General features: G+C 39.5%; 1 protein-coding gene across 1 annotated transcript in view; it reads left to right on the forward strand.

Moving 5' to 3' along the window:
* The window catches only part of adgrl3.1 (adhesion G protein-coupled receptor L3.1), a 479,593-nt gene that overhangs the window by 123,401 nt on the left and 338,597 nt on the right, over positions 1-17,595 (forward strand). The window contains exon 4 of the mRNA XM_034187839.1: positions 1,797-2,010. Coding sequence (XP_034043730.1) covers positions 1,797-2,010 — 214 coding nt within the window. The remainder of the gene's footprint in view (positions 1-1,796; positions 2,011-17,595) is intronic.

The following is a 17,595-nucleotide window of genomic DNA, read 5'->3' on the forward strand; positions in this document are numbered from 1 at the left end:
AATTTCGACATTGTTGTGTGACCTTGCTGTTTAACAGATTTTTCCACCAAAATCAAATCACTTTGTCCTTGGGTGACCCTCAGTCTTTCCAACAGGTTTGGTGCAGAGCTGATCATTCTTTTGTGTTGTTTGTTCCCACATGGACCGCAAGGATGAAACACAATATGCAAATCAAAAATGTTTGGTCAAATTCAGATCTGCACATAAGGGATGAATCGCTTATGTAGTCGCGATCTGTTTCAAAACTCTAAAAATTGCAGGGGTGGAAAGGCTTTAGGAGTTATACTACTTGAAACTGAAGAATAAAACCTTAACAGTGAAATCTGGACCATATACAATAAATTCAGAAAGGTGGTTGTCAGAGTCAGACATTTCAGTGATATTAAGTATCATTTAAAGCTACAGTGTGCATGATTTAGGACATTTATTCGTAGAAACAAAATCTAGCATTCATAGTTTTTTTTTCTCTGTCCGAGGTGGACCCAAATCTTTCCTTCCATCCTAGACACCAGAATAGAATCCTAAAATTTTCTGTATATTTGTACTGTCAACTGTGTCGGTAGCATGGCCCAAGCAGTGGTTCACCCCTTTGAGTCTGGTCTGCTTGAGGTTTCTTCCTCAAATCATTCGTGGGAGTTTTCCCTTATCACTGTCACCTGTGTGCTTGCTGGAGGGGTTGGTAAAGTTAGACATACGTGTGTGAAGTGCCTTGAGGCAGCTTTGTTGTGATTTGGCGCTATATAGGAATAAAAATGAAATAGAAATATGTTCATCAGTCTGTTCAACAAATCAATGTGTTTTCATAAGCTTTGAATGGTCCTTGCATCTCTACATGGGAGTGGGCCCCCTCATGGAGGCCGCCATATTGCATCCCAGTGGTTGCTCCTCTACACACTGTCTGCTGGTTATTAGCACAGGCTAACAAGTTTGAGAACATTTATTTTTGTGAACTGGAGGGTCATATGGAAAGCCTGGATCTCCATCACAAATGAAAAGAAAACATGAAGGGAAACAAAAACCATGACTAGCGATATCATAATGGAGTTTACAACCTCACCACTAGATGACACCAAATCCTACACACTGTAGCTTTAAAATTCAACATCAAGTATTCAGTCACAGATGTTGATGATTGTCAACATTGATAAATATTTCCAATTTTTATAACCAGATGCACCCCTGCATGCATGCACGGATGCACACACACACACACGCACACACACACGCGCGCGCCGCCACTCAGCCATCCAAAGTCAGGATTTCACCAACACATCTTCTCATTAAACATGCAAGGAATTTATAAAAGATCCGTGACACATCAGCAGCGTCTGTCTCAGTGAAACGGCACATTTCCTTTAACACCAAAATAAATTTGTATCCGTGAATCAGATTTACTAATTCCGAGCATAATTAGGCATCGCTGTTATTTGAATAATCTCCGCAGAACTAAATGCCTGTTGAAATTGGCAAGTAATTATTCTTTATTTAGAGCGATGTCGAAGACCACCAGCTGTACAACACTAATTACCAAGTGGCTTCGGTTGTGACAGTGGGCACTCCCTGATGAAAATACTTCTGTGATGATGTTGTTGTCAGACAATGTGGATAATTAATTTCTTTGATGAAGAAACATATTCAGTTGTGGTTGAAAACAATCTGTGGTTGTACCATTTTAAAGACAGCTCACATGACTGGAATAGAATAATATTTCAATGTTTGTGTGTGTGTGTGTGTGTGTGTGTGTGTGTGTGTGTGTGTGTGTGTGTGTGTGTGTGTGTGTGTGTGTGTGTGTCCAGCCTACAGCCGTGCCCCTATCCCCATGGCAGTGGTGCGGCGGGAGCTTTCCTGTGAATCCTATCCTATTGAGCTTCGCTGCCCAGGCACAGACGTCATCATGATCGAGAGTGCCAACTACGGGCGCACAGACGACAAAATCTGTGACTCCGATCCTGCCCAGATGGAGAACACTCGATGCTACTTGCCTGATGCGTACAAGATCATGTCGCTGAGGTGAGTGTGTGATGTCGATCTCAAGTCCCGACCTTTCAGGAAGGTGCAGACAGAAATGAATCACATCTGTCAGTATGTGGAGATAATGCTGTCAACACAATACCTCCTTAAAAATAAAGCCTTGATACTTACTCATAGGTATTTCTTGAATATTAGGTGAATGGAACTGATTCTAAAGTTGTTTTCTGCACATTACATATTAATGAGGATGATGTGGGTTTTCTTATGAGCACAGTAACTCTAACGATACATTGAAGATATTTGGTACTTACACCATAGGTACCCCACAGAGAGTAGATGAGCTAATTTTATGTTTAGTCCTTTGGACCCAGGTCTGTAGTGTGAGTATCATTAGGATACACATGCAATATCTGGTCCAATGACTTTCTAAAAACAAATATTTACATTTTTTTTTAATTTTGGACGAGCAATCCTTGGGGGACTCTGTGGTCATGGTAAGACGGACTATCTGACTGAATCCCTGTGAACCCCCCAATGCCCCCAAGATTGGCAAATTTTTCACACTGTTTGATTTATTGTAGGACATCTGTTCCATAACTTTTTCTTTAATGTTGCATAAATATTGTTTCAAAGGACACCTACAGGAAAGAAAAATGTCACAGTCCTTGAATCATTCTAAAGGCCTCCCAGACCCCCCTCCCCCCCCAAAAAAGGGCCAAAATAACATTTTGCACACTTCTCAATTTATTGCTAAAAATCTTCTCACTAACCCTTGTCATAATTCTGCATATATATATCCCTTGCATAAATGTGAACCTACACAAAGATATTCATTGATGTTGAATCGTTGTAAAAGTTCCAATGGCTCCCCACAAGAGTAAAAAAGAAAGAGGAAAAAAAATCGGTGTGTGCTATTGTCTTGAACACTATTCAATTATTTTTCTGAAATTTTGAACAGACATTCTTTGGGGACTATCTGGTCATGGTAAGCTGGACTGTTCCATTGAATCCCCGTTGGCACCCCACAGGGTTTCCAAGAAGGGTAAACAATTTCAGGCGAATACATACAGGAGTTACTAAATGCCACTTTCCCCATATTTGGTCAAAAACACTCTTTATTGTTTGTCCAAAGGACTTCAAGGTCTCCTGAGCATTCTTTTATATTTGGTGCATGTATTTGTATTTTAATGAGGATGAAGAGATTTTCTTGTGAACATGACAAACTTGTGATCAGAGGATCTTTGGTTCAAATCCAAGTCAGACTGGAAAATCAGTTAGGGCCCTTGGGCAAGGTCCTTAATCCCTAAATTACTCCTGGTGTGTGGTTAGCCTGCTATGTAAATGTAGTCCATTTACTATATTTGGCTGACAATTTACAACTACAACATACATGTCCCATCGGAAATAGATGATATATTATACAAATAATGGATGGTAAGGAGTCCAACATAGAGAAATATTGGATGAAGAAAAGTTATATTGGACGAGGCACCTCGTCCAATATAACTCTGATTATCACGCTCTGATTGGCTAGCTGTTGGCAGTAAGCTCTAACCCTATTGGTCAGTGGGAACAGATCCAATATAACTTTTGGTCCTAGCCTTTTTGGATCCTTTTGGATCCAACATAACTTTCTGGCACCAAGCATGCCAAAATACAGGTAAATGATGGACAGAAAGGCTAATCTGTGATTGGCTATTGCAAGTGAGTGGAGAACATATATATATATACACAGGATAAAATGTCATCAAACTTACATCTGCATGCATGTGAGCATATTCTTGTGAACACAATACCACATTAATAATTTATGTAAAAATCTTGTGATTTCTACCATGTGATCTCCCTGCAGATTAGGTGAGTTGAATGATTTTATAGTAGTTTTGTGTATATGTTGCATATTAATCATGATGAACTGATTTTTCTTGTGAACACAATAACACTATTGGAGACATTTGGATCTTATACTGTAGGGAAGAGATGATCTGATTTGATTTTATTCTTTTATGCATACATTGATATTTTAAAAATGATAACAATAACAATATTTACACTTACACCGTAGGCGTACCCCGAGTATGTAGACGGGCCAATTATGTTTTAAACCCCATAGGTGACACCAATAGATTAGCTGACAAACACGGTATGCGGGACATTATGTCATCATATCTGCATTTGTGTGTCTGTGCATTTGTAGAGTTGTAGTGACAAAAAGCTCAAAATAAACAGTTATAGATCAATAATGCTGACGAACGCAAATAAACCACTCCATGGCTCAGACACATTTAAATAGCTACAGAATTAAGGGCCCCTTAACACATAGTACGAATAAGTACAACTCAGGGCGGCTCACGGCGAAACAGCAAGAAAACATTGCGCCAACTGGCAGGTGTGCATGATCCTGGTGCAACGGTTCATGCATGCGACGGTGTCTTTCGAGCAGAAACACAGTGGGAGCAGCTGCATCACATCACGCAGCTGATCTGGAGAACAATAAAATAAAAACCAGCTGTATAATTAGGGAATAACCCTGTTGTGTCTGATGATGGGCAGACTTTATGCCGGGTTATACAGTCGAACATACAGCTTTAGAATGGATATGTTCGACCGTATAACTGCATGAACGTCTGCCCATCATCAGACACAAGGGGGTTATTCCCATTCTAATCCAATTCCATCGTTTGCACGGTTTATTTTTCTGTAGGTAATTCGGCTTACCGTGAAGCAGCAATCATCTCTCCAACAGTGGTCGGGGGCGGAGTTATCAATCGAATGTGAAAATCCATCAAACGTGAAACAGTAATTCTCTATCAGAATCTACATCAATACTTTCGGACGGTAGCTTAAATTCACCCATTTCGGTGGCAGCATGCGACTTTCTCTCACTCTGAGCTAACAGCACTAACAGCTAGCAGTGGGCACAGCCGGTGTTCTGAAGAATTGTGCGCCTCGAAAGTTCCCCGTCCCAACAATACTGCGCATGCGCAGTTGCGTGCTGAGGGCAGGAATGACATTCAACAGTAATCACATCTCATCAGAACACCGGTCAGGGAGTAATACATCTTTTGCCACCATTGTTGCAAAAATTACACGTATATTATACAGTCTGCGTGCTCACAGGATTAACCAGTCAGATTCATGGAAAAAATGTAACTGGATTAGAATTATCACTGGATTGATAAAAATAATACATAAAAGGGGATGCAATACAGAACTCCACAGTTAAATAACACTGGTTAAAAACAAACAAAAAAAAAATCACTCACGGAATTCGAACTTGTAAGCTCTGATTACCAGATGGAAACTTTACCACTGAGCTACCATCGCTGTCCTGTGAAAGGTGTGGGAAAATACCTGATATCAAGAAGGACATTGACGTATTTAAAAAATAATAAAATAAACCACACACCATATAAAAACACTGCATTTTGCACACGTGTTGGGCATGTCCTGCCCGACACGCGTGTCTTGTGGACATGCGCGCCACAGGACTGACACCGCGTCATGTGGAACAGAGCCAACGTGACCTGACATTCAGATCACTGCTGCGTGTTATGATCTGATGGTCCAGATCACCTGGGGTAGCCTGTCAATGTGCGTGCTGTGCGCGTGCTCACTGCAGCCCATTGCAACAGTGATATATGATTTTATGTATGTCTACGTGAGAACAGCAAGCAGACACACGCGCGTCACAGTGGGCAGTTGTTAGTTCATGTCCTTCCAAACATAGTACGTGTTCCCCAGCTGGGACATCCAGATCCACAGATCTCCACAGCCGCTCCTGTGGGCAGACACACCCCCTGTCAGTTCAGCGCACACACCGTGTCACTGTGTCTGTTTTGCAAAGCCACACTCGTGGGACACTTAGACAAATTTCACATCCAGCTCGACAGTGATAGTCTGCTGACTGTTTTCATGCTAATAGTGCGAATGGCTACACATTTTCTAAGTGCCAAGTGAGCTGTGTTAGATGTTCATGTGTGTCACCTGGAATTTGGCTGACACATGCCACGAGAGGGTTCATCGGGCTCACACAGTGCACGCACTGTCTTTCAGCCACTGGTGTGCACAAATAGTTGTAGCAAAGGTGTACGAGGCATTGGAGGCAGCGATGATTTTACACGTTTTGTATACCATTCCTGCTTCATGCACAATTCGTGCGCAATTCCACCAATTCATACTATGTGTGAAGGGGCCCTAAAGGTATACAGTGTTTATTGCAGGAAACATGAGTAAAGCCGATTGTACTGATCTACAAATGAATGGCTTGTTCTTATCTTTATCTGTCATTCAGAACTCCATTATACTCTGTGCCATTCTTGTCTTTCAGTTAATTAAATACTGTCGTTGAGAGCAGCAGGTGGGATTTGTCTGATAATTCTACAAGCTCGTTTGCACAAGTTTTTTTTTTTTTTTTTCATTTGCACATATGCTTCCTGTGTGTTAATTAATTTTGGTTGAGGGTGCGATTTGACTCACTCATGACACAAAGACAAAGCTCGATCCAAAATACGAATTCTGTAGAAATTCTCCAGAAGAAAATACACCAGCAATTCCAGACACCTCACAGCATCAGATAAACAGCTATAGTAGGTGTGTTCAACTTCAGCTCTTATTCAGTATGAGTGCAAAAATCAAAAGCTGCACAAATGTGATCCAGGCCCTAAAGAACTGAGAATACAGTGCACATTTTGTGGGATATTGTCAGTTTTAACCAAATATACTTCACTTTGAAATCTTGTTACTATTAACAACCTTTATTTCTGTGGCATATTACAAAATTACAGCTAATTTTATTGCTGGCAAAGTATTAATTTTACAGTTATTCCATTGAAAGGATGTTCAGAGCTCATTCTGCATTTACAGAAAACTGGGAACTTAGAATTCCAGACTCACTTCTTATAAAAGTACTTTTAATGAAGCTGTGAAAAAATATTAGTCTGTCCACTGGCCCATTTTGGCAAACCAAGTTGTTCTTTGTCAAGCAGATATCCAGAAAAACTTTCATTTGAAATATGTCCAGAGATTATCTGAAGTTCATATATATATATATATATATATATATATATATATATATATATATATATATATATAGTAGTATTGGAACAGCAAGACCAATTCTTCTGCTTTTCTTGTTCACTGAAGACATTTGGGTTCAAGATCAAAAGATGAATATGAGACAACAGTTCAGAATTTCTTTCCTGGTATTTACATTTAGATGTGTTAAATAACCCAGGACATCCCACCCTTTGTTTGAACCCACCCATTTTTTCAAGTGAGCAAAACTATTGGAACACATGACTGACAGGTGTTTCTTGTTGCCCAAGTGTTGCCTTTTAGGTTGATTGTTCAAACATGAAATCACTCTTCTTGACTACTGCAGGTTTTAGCCTTGGGTTTAACCTATAAAGACGGTATATTTTGTTAAAGAGGCTAAAACAACATGAAGACCAGAGAGCTGTCTATGGGAGAAAAGCGGACTTTTGATCCACTGTCAGCCATCTTTGTACTCCTCATAGAAGCTGTGTGTTGATGTGAGTGTCCAATCGGAATTGGTTCACCGTCACATGGTTTTCCAAAATCCAATTGTAGGGCAGATTTACCTCACGTGATAACCAAAGATCATTTTCAGGAGTGATATCTTACTAGTTGGCCTGTTTGAATAGGCCCCTCAGTCCTCCAATGCACCCTGCACCATTACGCACAGCGAAGGTGAAAGCAGACGGAGAGCCTCGCATGACAATCTCATGTGCTCAAACAAAGAGTGTGTAACTATCAGGATTGCTCCACTAGTTTACATTTGAATGTTACTGGATTACTCTGTGGCTCTCTCCCTCTGGCATAAAGCATTGTTTACCATATCAGTGGGGTGAGGGACAGGGGCCGGTCTTCAGATTGTAGGAGCCAAAGTGTGAAATGAAAGCTGCTTGCAGAGTCAGACAGAAGACTACAAAATACAATAGAAAATGAAATTTGTGATGTAACCTTTGTGTAATAGCAGACAGAAATTGCTTTGAGATGAAGACAAACATATATTTATATATTTGTATATATTGTTCAAAATGTGCATTTGTGTTTATTGTTTGAACTTTTTTGTTGTACTGTCTTTCACACAAGACCTCAAATTACCTTTATAATGTGTCAAAACAGTTGTTTATTATTGTTTGCTGTGTGTTTTGAATAAATGTGTGGAAAATTATTTTTCCGCTTTACGTTTTCCTTTGTTATTTCTGATTGTAAACCTTTATTACACTTAGAAAGCACAACAAAAGCATATATATCATGAAAGTACAGGTTGTCTTGAAAAAAGAGACATAAAACGTGATTGTGGGATGCAGGGAGAGCTGTTAACAGCAATAATAAAACATTTATGCCAGGCGAGTGAACTGTCCAAAAAATGCCCTCAGACCACAAAGGGTTACTAAAGTGATGGAAAGGCTGAAGTGTGGAGAAAGAAAGGAACTGCTTATGAGCCGAGGCATACAAGTCATCTGTGAAGCATGGTGGAGGTAATGTCATGGCTTGGGCTTGCATGGCTGCTTCTGGAACAGGCTAATTAATATTTATTGATGATGTAACTTATGATGGTGGCAGCAGAATGAATTCCGAAGTGTAAACATTTTGTCTGCCAATTTACGGAGAAATCCGTTCAAACTAATCAGGAGGAAGTTTATCATGCACCATGACAATGACCCAAAACACACTTCCAACAAAACAAATGTCTTCATCAGGGGAAAAAAGTGGAAGGTTTTAGACTGGTTGTCAGTCAGCTGACCTTAACCCAATGGAGCACTCATTTCAGCTCCTCAAGAGGAGACTGAAGGGGGAAACCCCCCGAAACAAACAAGAACTGAAAGAAATAGCATCACAAATGAAGAATGCAGCAGTTTGCTGATGCCCATGGGTCACGGGCTTGAGGCAGTTATTGCAAGCAAGGGCTATGCCACCAAATATTAAATGTTATTTACGTTAAGATTATTTCTTCCTTTACTTTCGTTCACCTAAAAATGTTGTGGTCTAATACAAAAGGTGATGTGTCCTAAGTTGTATAATACATCTAAATGTAATTCTAATCCAATGACATTTGTTCCACAAATCTGATTGGTTAATAGTGTTAGATTTCCGACCATAAAATATCTCGTGACGGTGGCAAAATATTCGACCGGTTCACATTTGATGTATTACTCCGCGCCCACGTTGCTACGCAGATGTCAATAATGGCTCTGTTAGCTGAGAGCGAGAGAAACTAGTGCAGCGACGATGATGCCGAAATGGTTAAATTTAATCTTTCATTCGAAAGTACTGATGTGGATTCTGATACAGAATTACTTAATGCAGTTGACAAGATGGAGAAATCTGTGGGCCTGCTCACAGAATTTCCATTTTGGCATGAAGATGCTGTTGCTACGGTAACCTTCGCCGACCGAATTACTTACAGTAAAGTAAACCATACAAACGATGGAACTGGATTAGAATGGGAATAACCCCCTTGTGTCTGATGATTTGCGGATGTTTATGCTGGATTTTACGGTTACAAGTTGAATGAATTTGCAATCGTTGGCCTTGCAGTTCCAATACTTTTGGAGGGGACTGTAGCTAATCAGCTAATCAGATGGCAGCAACTCAGTGCATTTTAGCATCTAGACGTGGTGAGGATGACTTGCTGAGCGTCAGAATGAGGAAGAATGGGGATTTAACGGACTTTGAATGTGGCATGGTTGTTGGTGTCAGACAGGCTAGTCTGAGTATTTCAGAAACTGATGAACTACTGGGATTTTCACACCCAACCATCTTTAGGGTTTACAGAGAATGCTGACAAAAAGAGAAGATTACCAGTGAGTGGCAGTTGTTGCGAACGAAAATGCTTTGTTGAGGACAGAGGTCAGAGAGGAATGGGCAGACTGGTCGAATGGGTGACCGTGTGATGCCATCGTGTCAATAGGGACCAATATCTCTGAGGAATAGATCTAAGGACATTTTAACAGAGACATGATGGTGACCAGAAACTCCACCAAAACCTGGCTAGTGTTCATGCTTCTTCATTCTCTACATGCATATCTTTAGCTCACATTTGTATTGGTCTAAAGGGGGATTAAGCAGGATAAAGAAGTTTATTGCCTCCCTCAAGGAGAATTCAACACTCATTGGACTTAGGCATTAAATCCAGCAACCTTTCAGTTACTAGACAACTGAGTCTATACCTCAACTTTAGTAGCCCACAGACTGTTTTTTAATTCTTTTAATTTTTTATTTTGCAAGCTAGCCTGTAGCATAGCGTGCTAGCCAAAATCAAGGCTTACATGAAACGTTAAAATTTGCAAATGAAAAAAATGTTTCACAATTTCATAAGCAGGACTTGCACTTTATTTAAAATGACAAATTTGTAAATACTGTATGTCTAAGGTATGAACAGCATCATAAATAACAAACTAAGCTATAACATAGCGAACTAGCTAACATGAACATAATGCTTATTTGAAAATGTAAAATTTATACATGTTAAAATATAAATGACTCAAAATGAAAAGTTTTAATGCTGTTAAATGCTGTTCAGGTGGTTTGGTGGATCTGTTTTTGCTGCAATCTTGGTTAAATGAAGTTTTTACTGCATACGTTTTGGCATCAAGATGTGGTGTTTTAGAATTTCACTCTATAATACAAACATTTTGTGTTAAGCTGGAATGCTGATGAGAATGAACAGGAAAATTACAGCAAAACAAAAATAGGGAATGAGGGAACGCAACACTGTGGGTAATAAGAATCTCTGCATATAAATAATTCATTAATGTCACGATTTCACTTTGTCAGACCATGTGTTACTCTGACTCTTTGTCATCATCTCATTATTCATCTCATCTCAACATTGCTGTAATCTCTGTCTGGTGTCAAAACCACCTGTCTGCGTCATTTGGCGTGGCGCAACATGCAGTGGCAATACAATGGCAGCTCCTGCATGTGGCTGCTCTCCTACAGCCCTCATCATCCATAATTTATGCATACACGCACGCACGCACACTGCCCAAGGGCTATGCCAGACTTTAAGCTCCAATTAGCAGAGCCAGAGGTCAAAGTTAATCTTGAAGGATCCTCTGTAGAGGTGGCACAGACCGGAAACAACTATTTATCATATGTACGTATTTTACTGTAAGTGTCAGCAATTATGCGTATAATATGCATGAAGACACACTTTATGCATTGTGAGTATGTGGGCGGTGTGGGAGGTTTCCCATGTAGAGGTGCTGATAACTATAACAACTGTGCATTTTGTGATAAAAGCATATAATTTGGTACTTTTCAGCCAGACATTTCACAAATAAGTGGAAATTGAGCCATCAGTAATTTGCAGTTTCTCACCTATGGACGCCATTTTCAAAATGGCAGCCAGCGATAACTGTGTTCAGATCAGTTTTGCTATGAGTGATGGGTGTAATATGGCGGTGGACATAATTAGTCGAATTCATTTACTATACATAGTACTTGGGCGGTCCAATTTGGACAATATCTGCAACTTAATGAAAACTCAAGATGGCTCCCATCAAAAGTATGAAAATCTTTACAGTAAAGCTGTACAGACAAGTCTAATCTGATATGGTTTATATTCGTGTTCAAACATAAATGCTGTGATTCAGAATCTATGTTTGCACCTATGCAGTTGTCCAGATTCTTCTTCTATCTGATAATGGAGGGTTGACCACCAGTTTCTTTCAAGATGGCAGCCAAGGCCAGCATAGAAAATATATGATTTGTCACCCAGATCAACCATATTTCTCTTGTTTCTACTGCTTTACTGCCATTACAATCTTCCTAATGGCTTCCACTAATGGCTGCAAGCTTGAAAAATGATAGCCATCTTGAATTTCCAATGACTTGCCAATGGTCAAATGGCAATTCCCAAGAGCTATGCATAATAAATATATTCAACTAATTATATCTTCAATATCAGCAACAGTGACATTATTTGCGTATTAATTATATCTTGGGCTCAATGAGTGCAAGATCATATTTTGGCTCATTGAGACTATGTTGGTTGAGCTAGGCCAACAAAATGTTGACACAACATACAACCTTTAGGTATCAGATAACCTTATTTTTTAGGTAGGTCATGAGGTCAACCAGTGGAGAAATTTACCCAGACCTGGGAAGGGGATTTGCCAGTTCATGGTAGTGTGTCCATATTTTTGACTAGGACTGTATGTGACCTATTTGATTCTTGCAGAAGTGTGTGTGGTTATTTTTTAAGTCTTGTGATTTTCATATGAACAGTGGTCTTCAGTCAATTGTGCATAACTGCATCAAGTGCACAGTGTCTTCCCACACATCTTTTTTAAGCCAAAACACTTGAGAGGTTGAGCTAGTCAATGGAATGCCTGGGTTTTTGACAGTCCTGGATCAAGACTAAGATACAGGTTTTTAAAGACTTTCTGGACTCTGGCATCAGACTTTACCTCGGCAGTGACATTCTTGTCTCTGGGCCTCAGCCTATGAGATTGGGAGACACCTCAGAAGAGTTTATGGAGTCATCAGTTCTCTGGACAGAGGTGTTTGGCAATGCCAATATCTGGAGAGACAGAACATAGCAGGATGTAGCAGGACCCTCAACAACTGGACCTTCAATCTTACTGTGTCGTTGTGAAACTTGGACTATAACCAGTCACCTAAGATGACAACTAGATATCTTTGGTACTAAGTCTCATTGCAGGATCCTTGGGTACATTTCAGTTTGCTTTGGTGGATAGATGACTGTTTTAGATAGGTGGGGATGGGTCAGTTGTATACTTGGGTGGCGGCCATCCATGACCCAAGCCTGTGGTGGATGCATTGATGCACGACACCTACTCATGCTTCCAGACCTGACCTGACCTGACCTCTTTTTATGAACTTACTCAAAGTAGTAACCAGCTGCAGATGATAAATACCTCCATTGCCTTACAGATTTGTACAGACTGTGACTGTGATTGTATTAAACTAAAAGTTTACCCAGAACTTTGTGTTTGTGAATCTGCTTAATAATGCTCATGTGCACATCTGAGGCAGTGCTCAGATGTGCACATGAGCATGAACAGGTTTTCGTAGCAATAAAAGATTACCCCGTATATATTTGTGCACTTGTTAATGTGCACTGAGGCCTGGACTGTGTGTCGCTACATGACTTCCACACCGCACCTTGAGTGTGTTTCAGCCTGTCTGGTTTCCACCCTTTCATTCACTCTACATCTACATCAGCTGCCGCTGTCAAGCTTGTCCTTGTTTGCGTGTGGGTGCGTGCACATGTACCGCGTAATTGGTCTTGATATCAAAGCCTCATATCTCCAGAGGGTCTCTCAAGACTTCTCAGGCAGACTGGAAGAGGACTTAAGATGGCTGCATTTTCCAGATTATCTCCCCCCTGGGACACACATGGGTTGAAGGGGAAACAAAGCCATGGCCATGAAAGTTATGCTTCATGTGTTTTAGTGATATACTCGCCTCAGTTCACTGACTTCCTGTTTTATCGGGCTGGTGGTTGAAGCATCACTTTTTCAAAAATGTAAATGTTTTTGGAACATTTAATGCATATAAATGCACAAAAGCATTAAAAATGATAAAAACCTGACAAATATTCATGAATAAACGAAATGTGTGATGAATTTTAAATTTAATGATAAGCAATATGAAAACTGGGTTCTACAACCCCTGGCAAAAATTATGGAATCACCGGCCTCAGAGGATGTTCATTCAGTTGTTTAATTTTGTAGAAAAAAAGCAGATCACAGACATGACACAAAACTAAAGTCATTTCAAATGGCAACTTTTTGGCTTTAAGAAACACTATAAGAAATCAGGAAAAATAATTGTGGCAGTCAGTAACGGTTACTTTTTTAGACTAAGCAGAGGGAAAAACATATGGACTCACTCAATTCTGAGGAATAAATTATGGAATCACCCTGTAAATTTTCATCCCCAAAACTAACACCTGCATCAAATCAGATCTGCTCGTTAGTCTGCATCTAAAAAGGAGTGATCACACCTTGGAGAGCTGTTGCACCAAGTGGACTGACATGAATCATGGCTCCAACAGGAGAGATGTCAATTGAAACAAAGAAGAGGATTATCAAACTCTTAAAAGAGGGTAAATCATCACGCAATGTTGCAAAACATGTTGGTTGTTCACAGTCAGCTGTGTCTAAACTCTGGACCAAATACAAACAACATGGGAATGTTCTTTTGTTTTTCATGAGTCCATAATTTTTCCTCAGAATTGAGTGATTCCAACAACTACACTATAAGAAATCAGGAAAAAAAATTGTGGCAGTCAGTAACGGTTACTTTTTTAGACCAAGCAGAGGGAAAATGTTTTGAGACATACTGCTTTAAGTTTTCTGTCTTGACGCTTTGATGTCTTCCTTGGTCTACCAGTATGTTTGCCTTTAACAACCTTCCCATGTTGTTTGTATTTGGTCCAGAGTTTAGACACAGCTGTCTGTGAACAACCAACATCTTTTGCAACATTGCGTGATGATTTACCCTCTTTTAAGAGTTTGATAATCCTCTCCTTTGTTTCAATTGACATCTCTTGTGTTGGAGCCATGATTCATGTCAGTCCACTTGGTGCAACAGCTCTCCAAGGTGTGATCACTCCTTTTTAGATGCAGACTAACAAGCAGATCTGATTTGATGCAGGTGTTAGTTTTGGGGATGGAAATTTACAGGGTGATTCCATAATTTATTCCTCAGAATTGAGTGAGTCCATATTTTTTTCCCTCTGCTTGGTCTAAAAAAGTAACCGTTACTGACTGCCACAATGATTTTTCCTGATTTCTTATAGTGTTTCTTAAAGCCAGAAAGTTGCCATTTGAAATGACTTTAGTTGTGTGTCATGCCTGTGATCTGCTTTTTTTCTACAAAATTAAACAACTGAATGAACATCCTCTGAGGCCGGTGATTCCATAATTATTGCCAGGGGTTGTATTTGCGTGGGATTTTTCTCTATAAATGTTGCACCAGAGTATAAGTTGTAGGGCCTCAGAAACTATTTTAAGAAAAAATGCGACTTAAGGTCTGACTAAAGCCACCTTGACACTTGCACGAATTTGATCCCCACTCTGCCGCACAGTTCTTCCTGCCAGTGCGTTCCGCTTTGTTCCGCTTGACGCCACTCTATATAAAATAAAGCCTGTGCCATATCATTTCATAGCCAACAATGCATTTGCTCTCAGAACCTGGCTGATGAAACCATTCTCTCATCACTCCTGGAATCACAGAGAAATTATCTACAGCTACAGGTTGTCTTGTGCTTGTCGTGGGGAGGGGTGAACGCATTTGGAATCTTGTCTCAAAGGTAATTATTTAGAATATATATATTGTAATTAAATGGTAAAAAAGTAGCATTTTCATTCCTTCTCATGAGTTAGATAATGTATCTGTGAAGTTATGTTTATTACCTCTGCCAAGGAGGTTATGTTTTCGGTTGTGTCCGTTTATTTGTTGGTTGGTTTTTAGCAGGATTACTCAAAAAATCCTCAACGGATTTCAATGAAATTTTTACCAGGGGTGTATCTTGGTCTAACTTAGAAGTCATACAATTTTCGTAATGATCCAGAACACTATCCAGATCCAATAATTTTTTTAAGGATTCTTTATCATTGCAGGATAGGGCCAATTTCCACATTTTTGCATCTAACTTCATGAAGACAGGTCACAAAGGCTGAACAAAAATTAAGTTATGACACAACAATAATTTAGCATTTGTTTCTCCTCATTGAATAAACTTGTTATTAGAAAATAAAAAACTTGTGTAGTTCATGCTGTTTCTCTTTATAAATACATTTGCTGAAGATCTAAGGGTTTAACCCTCTGGGGCTGACACCATCGTATACGATGGCAGAGACCAAGCTTTACTAAATTATAAATAACTTTTTAATGATCTGAGATAGAAACCTCCTTTTTTTGCTGAAAAGTTAACTCCGCGGACTTTCGAGCCACTGTCCACCATCTTTGTACTCTTCATAGAAGCTGTGTGATGACGTGAGCAATGTGAATGTCCAATCGGAATTGGTTCACCGTGACATGGTTTTCCAAAATCCAATCGTAGGGCAGATTCACCTCACGTGACACACCAAAGATTGTTAGGAGTGATGTGTTACTAGTTTATTATAGTTTGCTGTGTGTTTTGAATAAATGTGTGTGGAAAATTATTTCCCGCTTTACTTTTTCCTTTCTTATTTCTGATTGTATACCTTTATTTCCCTTATAAAACACAACTATAGCATATATATTTTGAAAGTACAGGTTGTCTTGAAAAAAGAGACATAAAACGTGATTGTGGGATGCAGGGAGAGCTGTTAACAGCAATAATAAAACATTTATGCCAGGCGAGTGAACTGTCCAAAAAATGCCCTCGGACCCCAGAGGGTTGACCACTGAATCTGAAACATGACGGTAGATGTGTGAAATGACATGGAATAAGTCTCTTTGCCAAAGGGTATTCCATGTAATGTCAGTGACCCTATGGCCTTGGTGGAGGTTTGCACTCTCTGAGTGCTTCTAGTTATTGATGTAACATCTCTTCATAATCTAATTTCAGGTTCAGATACCCTGTGTGCAATGACACACACTGACATGCAGTGTTTTTGAATAGGTTGCGCAATGTTTATGACTAGTTCACGCAAGTGGCACGAAATTTCTGCAGAAAAGACGCACATCCAAGATGTATAAAAACGGGTGCTGGATCAAGAAAAAATGATCAAAACCAGAAAAACCCACACAACCAGTGTGCTCTCGTGCAAAAAGTTTTATTAGTAAAAAAAAGTGAATTAGTACATCACTTTTTGTACTAATAATGCTTTTTGCATGGGAGCACTCTGGTTGTGCAGATTTTTCTGGTTTTGAACAAAATTTATGCGTGCCAGAAATTTTGAACATTTTAAATTTTCTTTATGCACTGGCATGCACCTGCATACAGTAGGGTGGTCCTTATTTTGCAAAGTTCTGAAATGTAATACTCTGACCCCTGAATAGCTCCCAATTGCTGAAAAAAAAAAACATGCTGTGTAAAATTTTGTTTGCATCACAAAATTTTTAGAGTTAGCTCAAAAGCATTGAAATTTTGATATTTTCTGCTTTACAAACTAAAACTTAATGGTGCACCAACCCATCCTAAACAACATATCAAAAGTCCTGATGAATCCTCCTGGAGCTTACTTAGACATTCCAGATGGTCTGCACAGATGATTTTTTAACAAGGATTTGCATCTTTATGTGGCACAAGTTTTACACCGGATGGGCTTCCTGACACTGGTTCTCAAGACCAGGCATCTAAGTGGCTCTACTCTACTCTTTTCTACTCTTCTATTTTAATCTTCCTTTTTAGATATTTAAATATACCTTAGTATGCTTGCATAGTTCCACCTTAGAATTGGAATATAATATTTACCTTACTGAATTTTCATGAAGAATTGTGGCAGGGGTGGGGTTTGAACTGGGAACCTTCTGCACTGAAACCAAGTGCACTAACCACTTGGCCACCACCCCTGCTGCTATAATATGTACTGTGTAATATTAGTTTATTTAGCACACATTATTATTTTATTATTATTATTATTGTTGTTGGTGGTGGTGGTTTGTGTTTGTCATTGAGAAAATAAT

The sequence above is a fragment of the Thalassophryne amazonica genome, chromosome 15 (assembly GCF_902500255.1).
Source record: "Thalassophryne amazonica chromosome 15, fThaAma1.1, whole genome shotgun sequence".
Lineage (NCBI taxonomy): Eukaryota > Metazoa > Chordata > Actinopteri > Batrachoidiformes > Batrachoididae > Thalassophryne > Thalassophryne amazonica.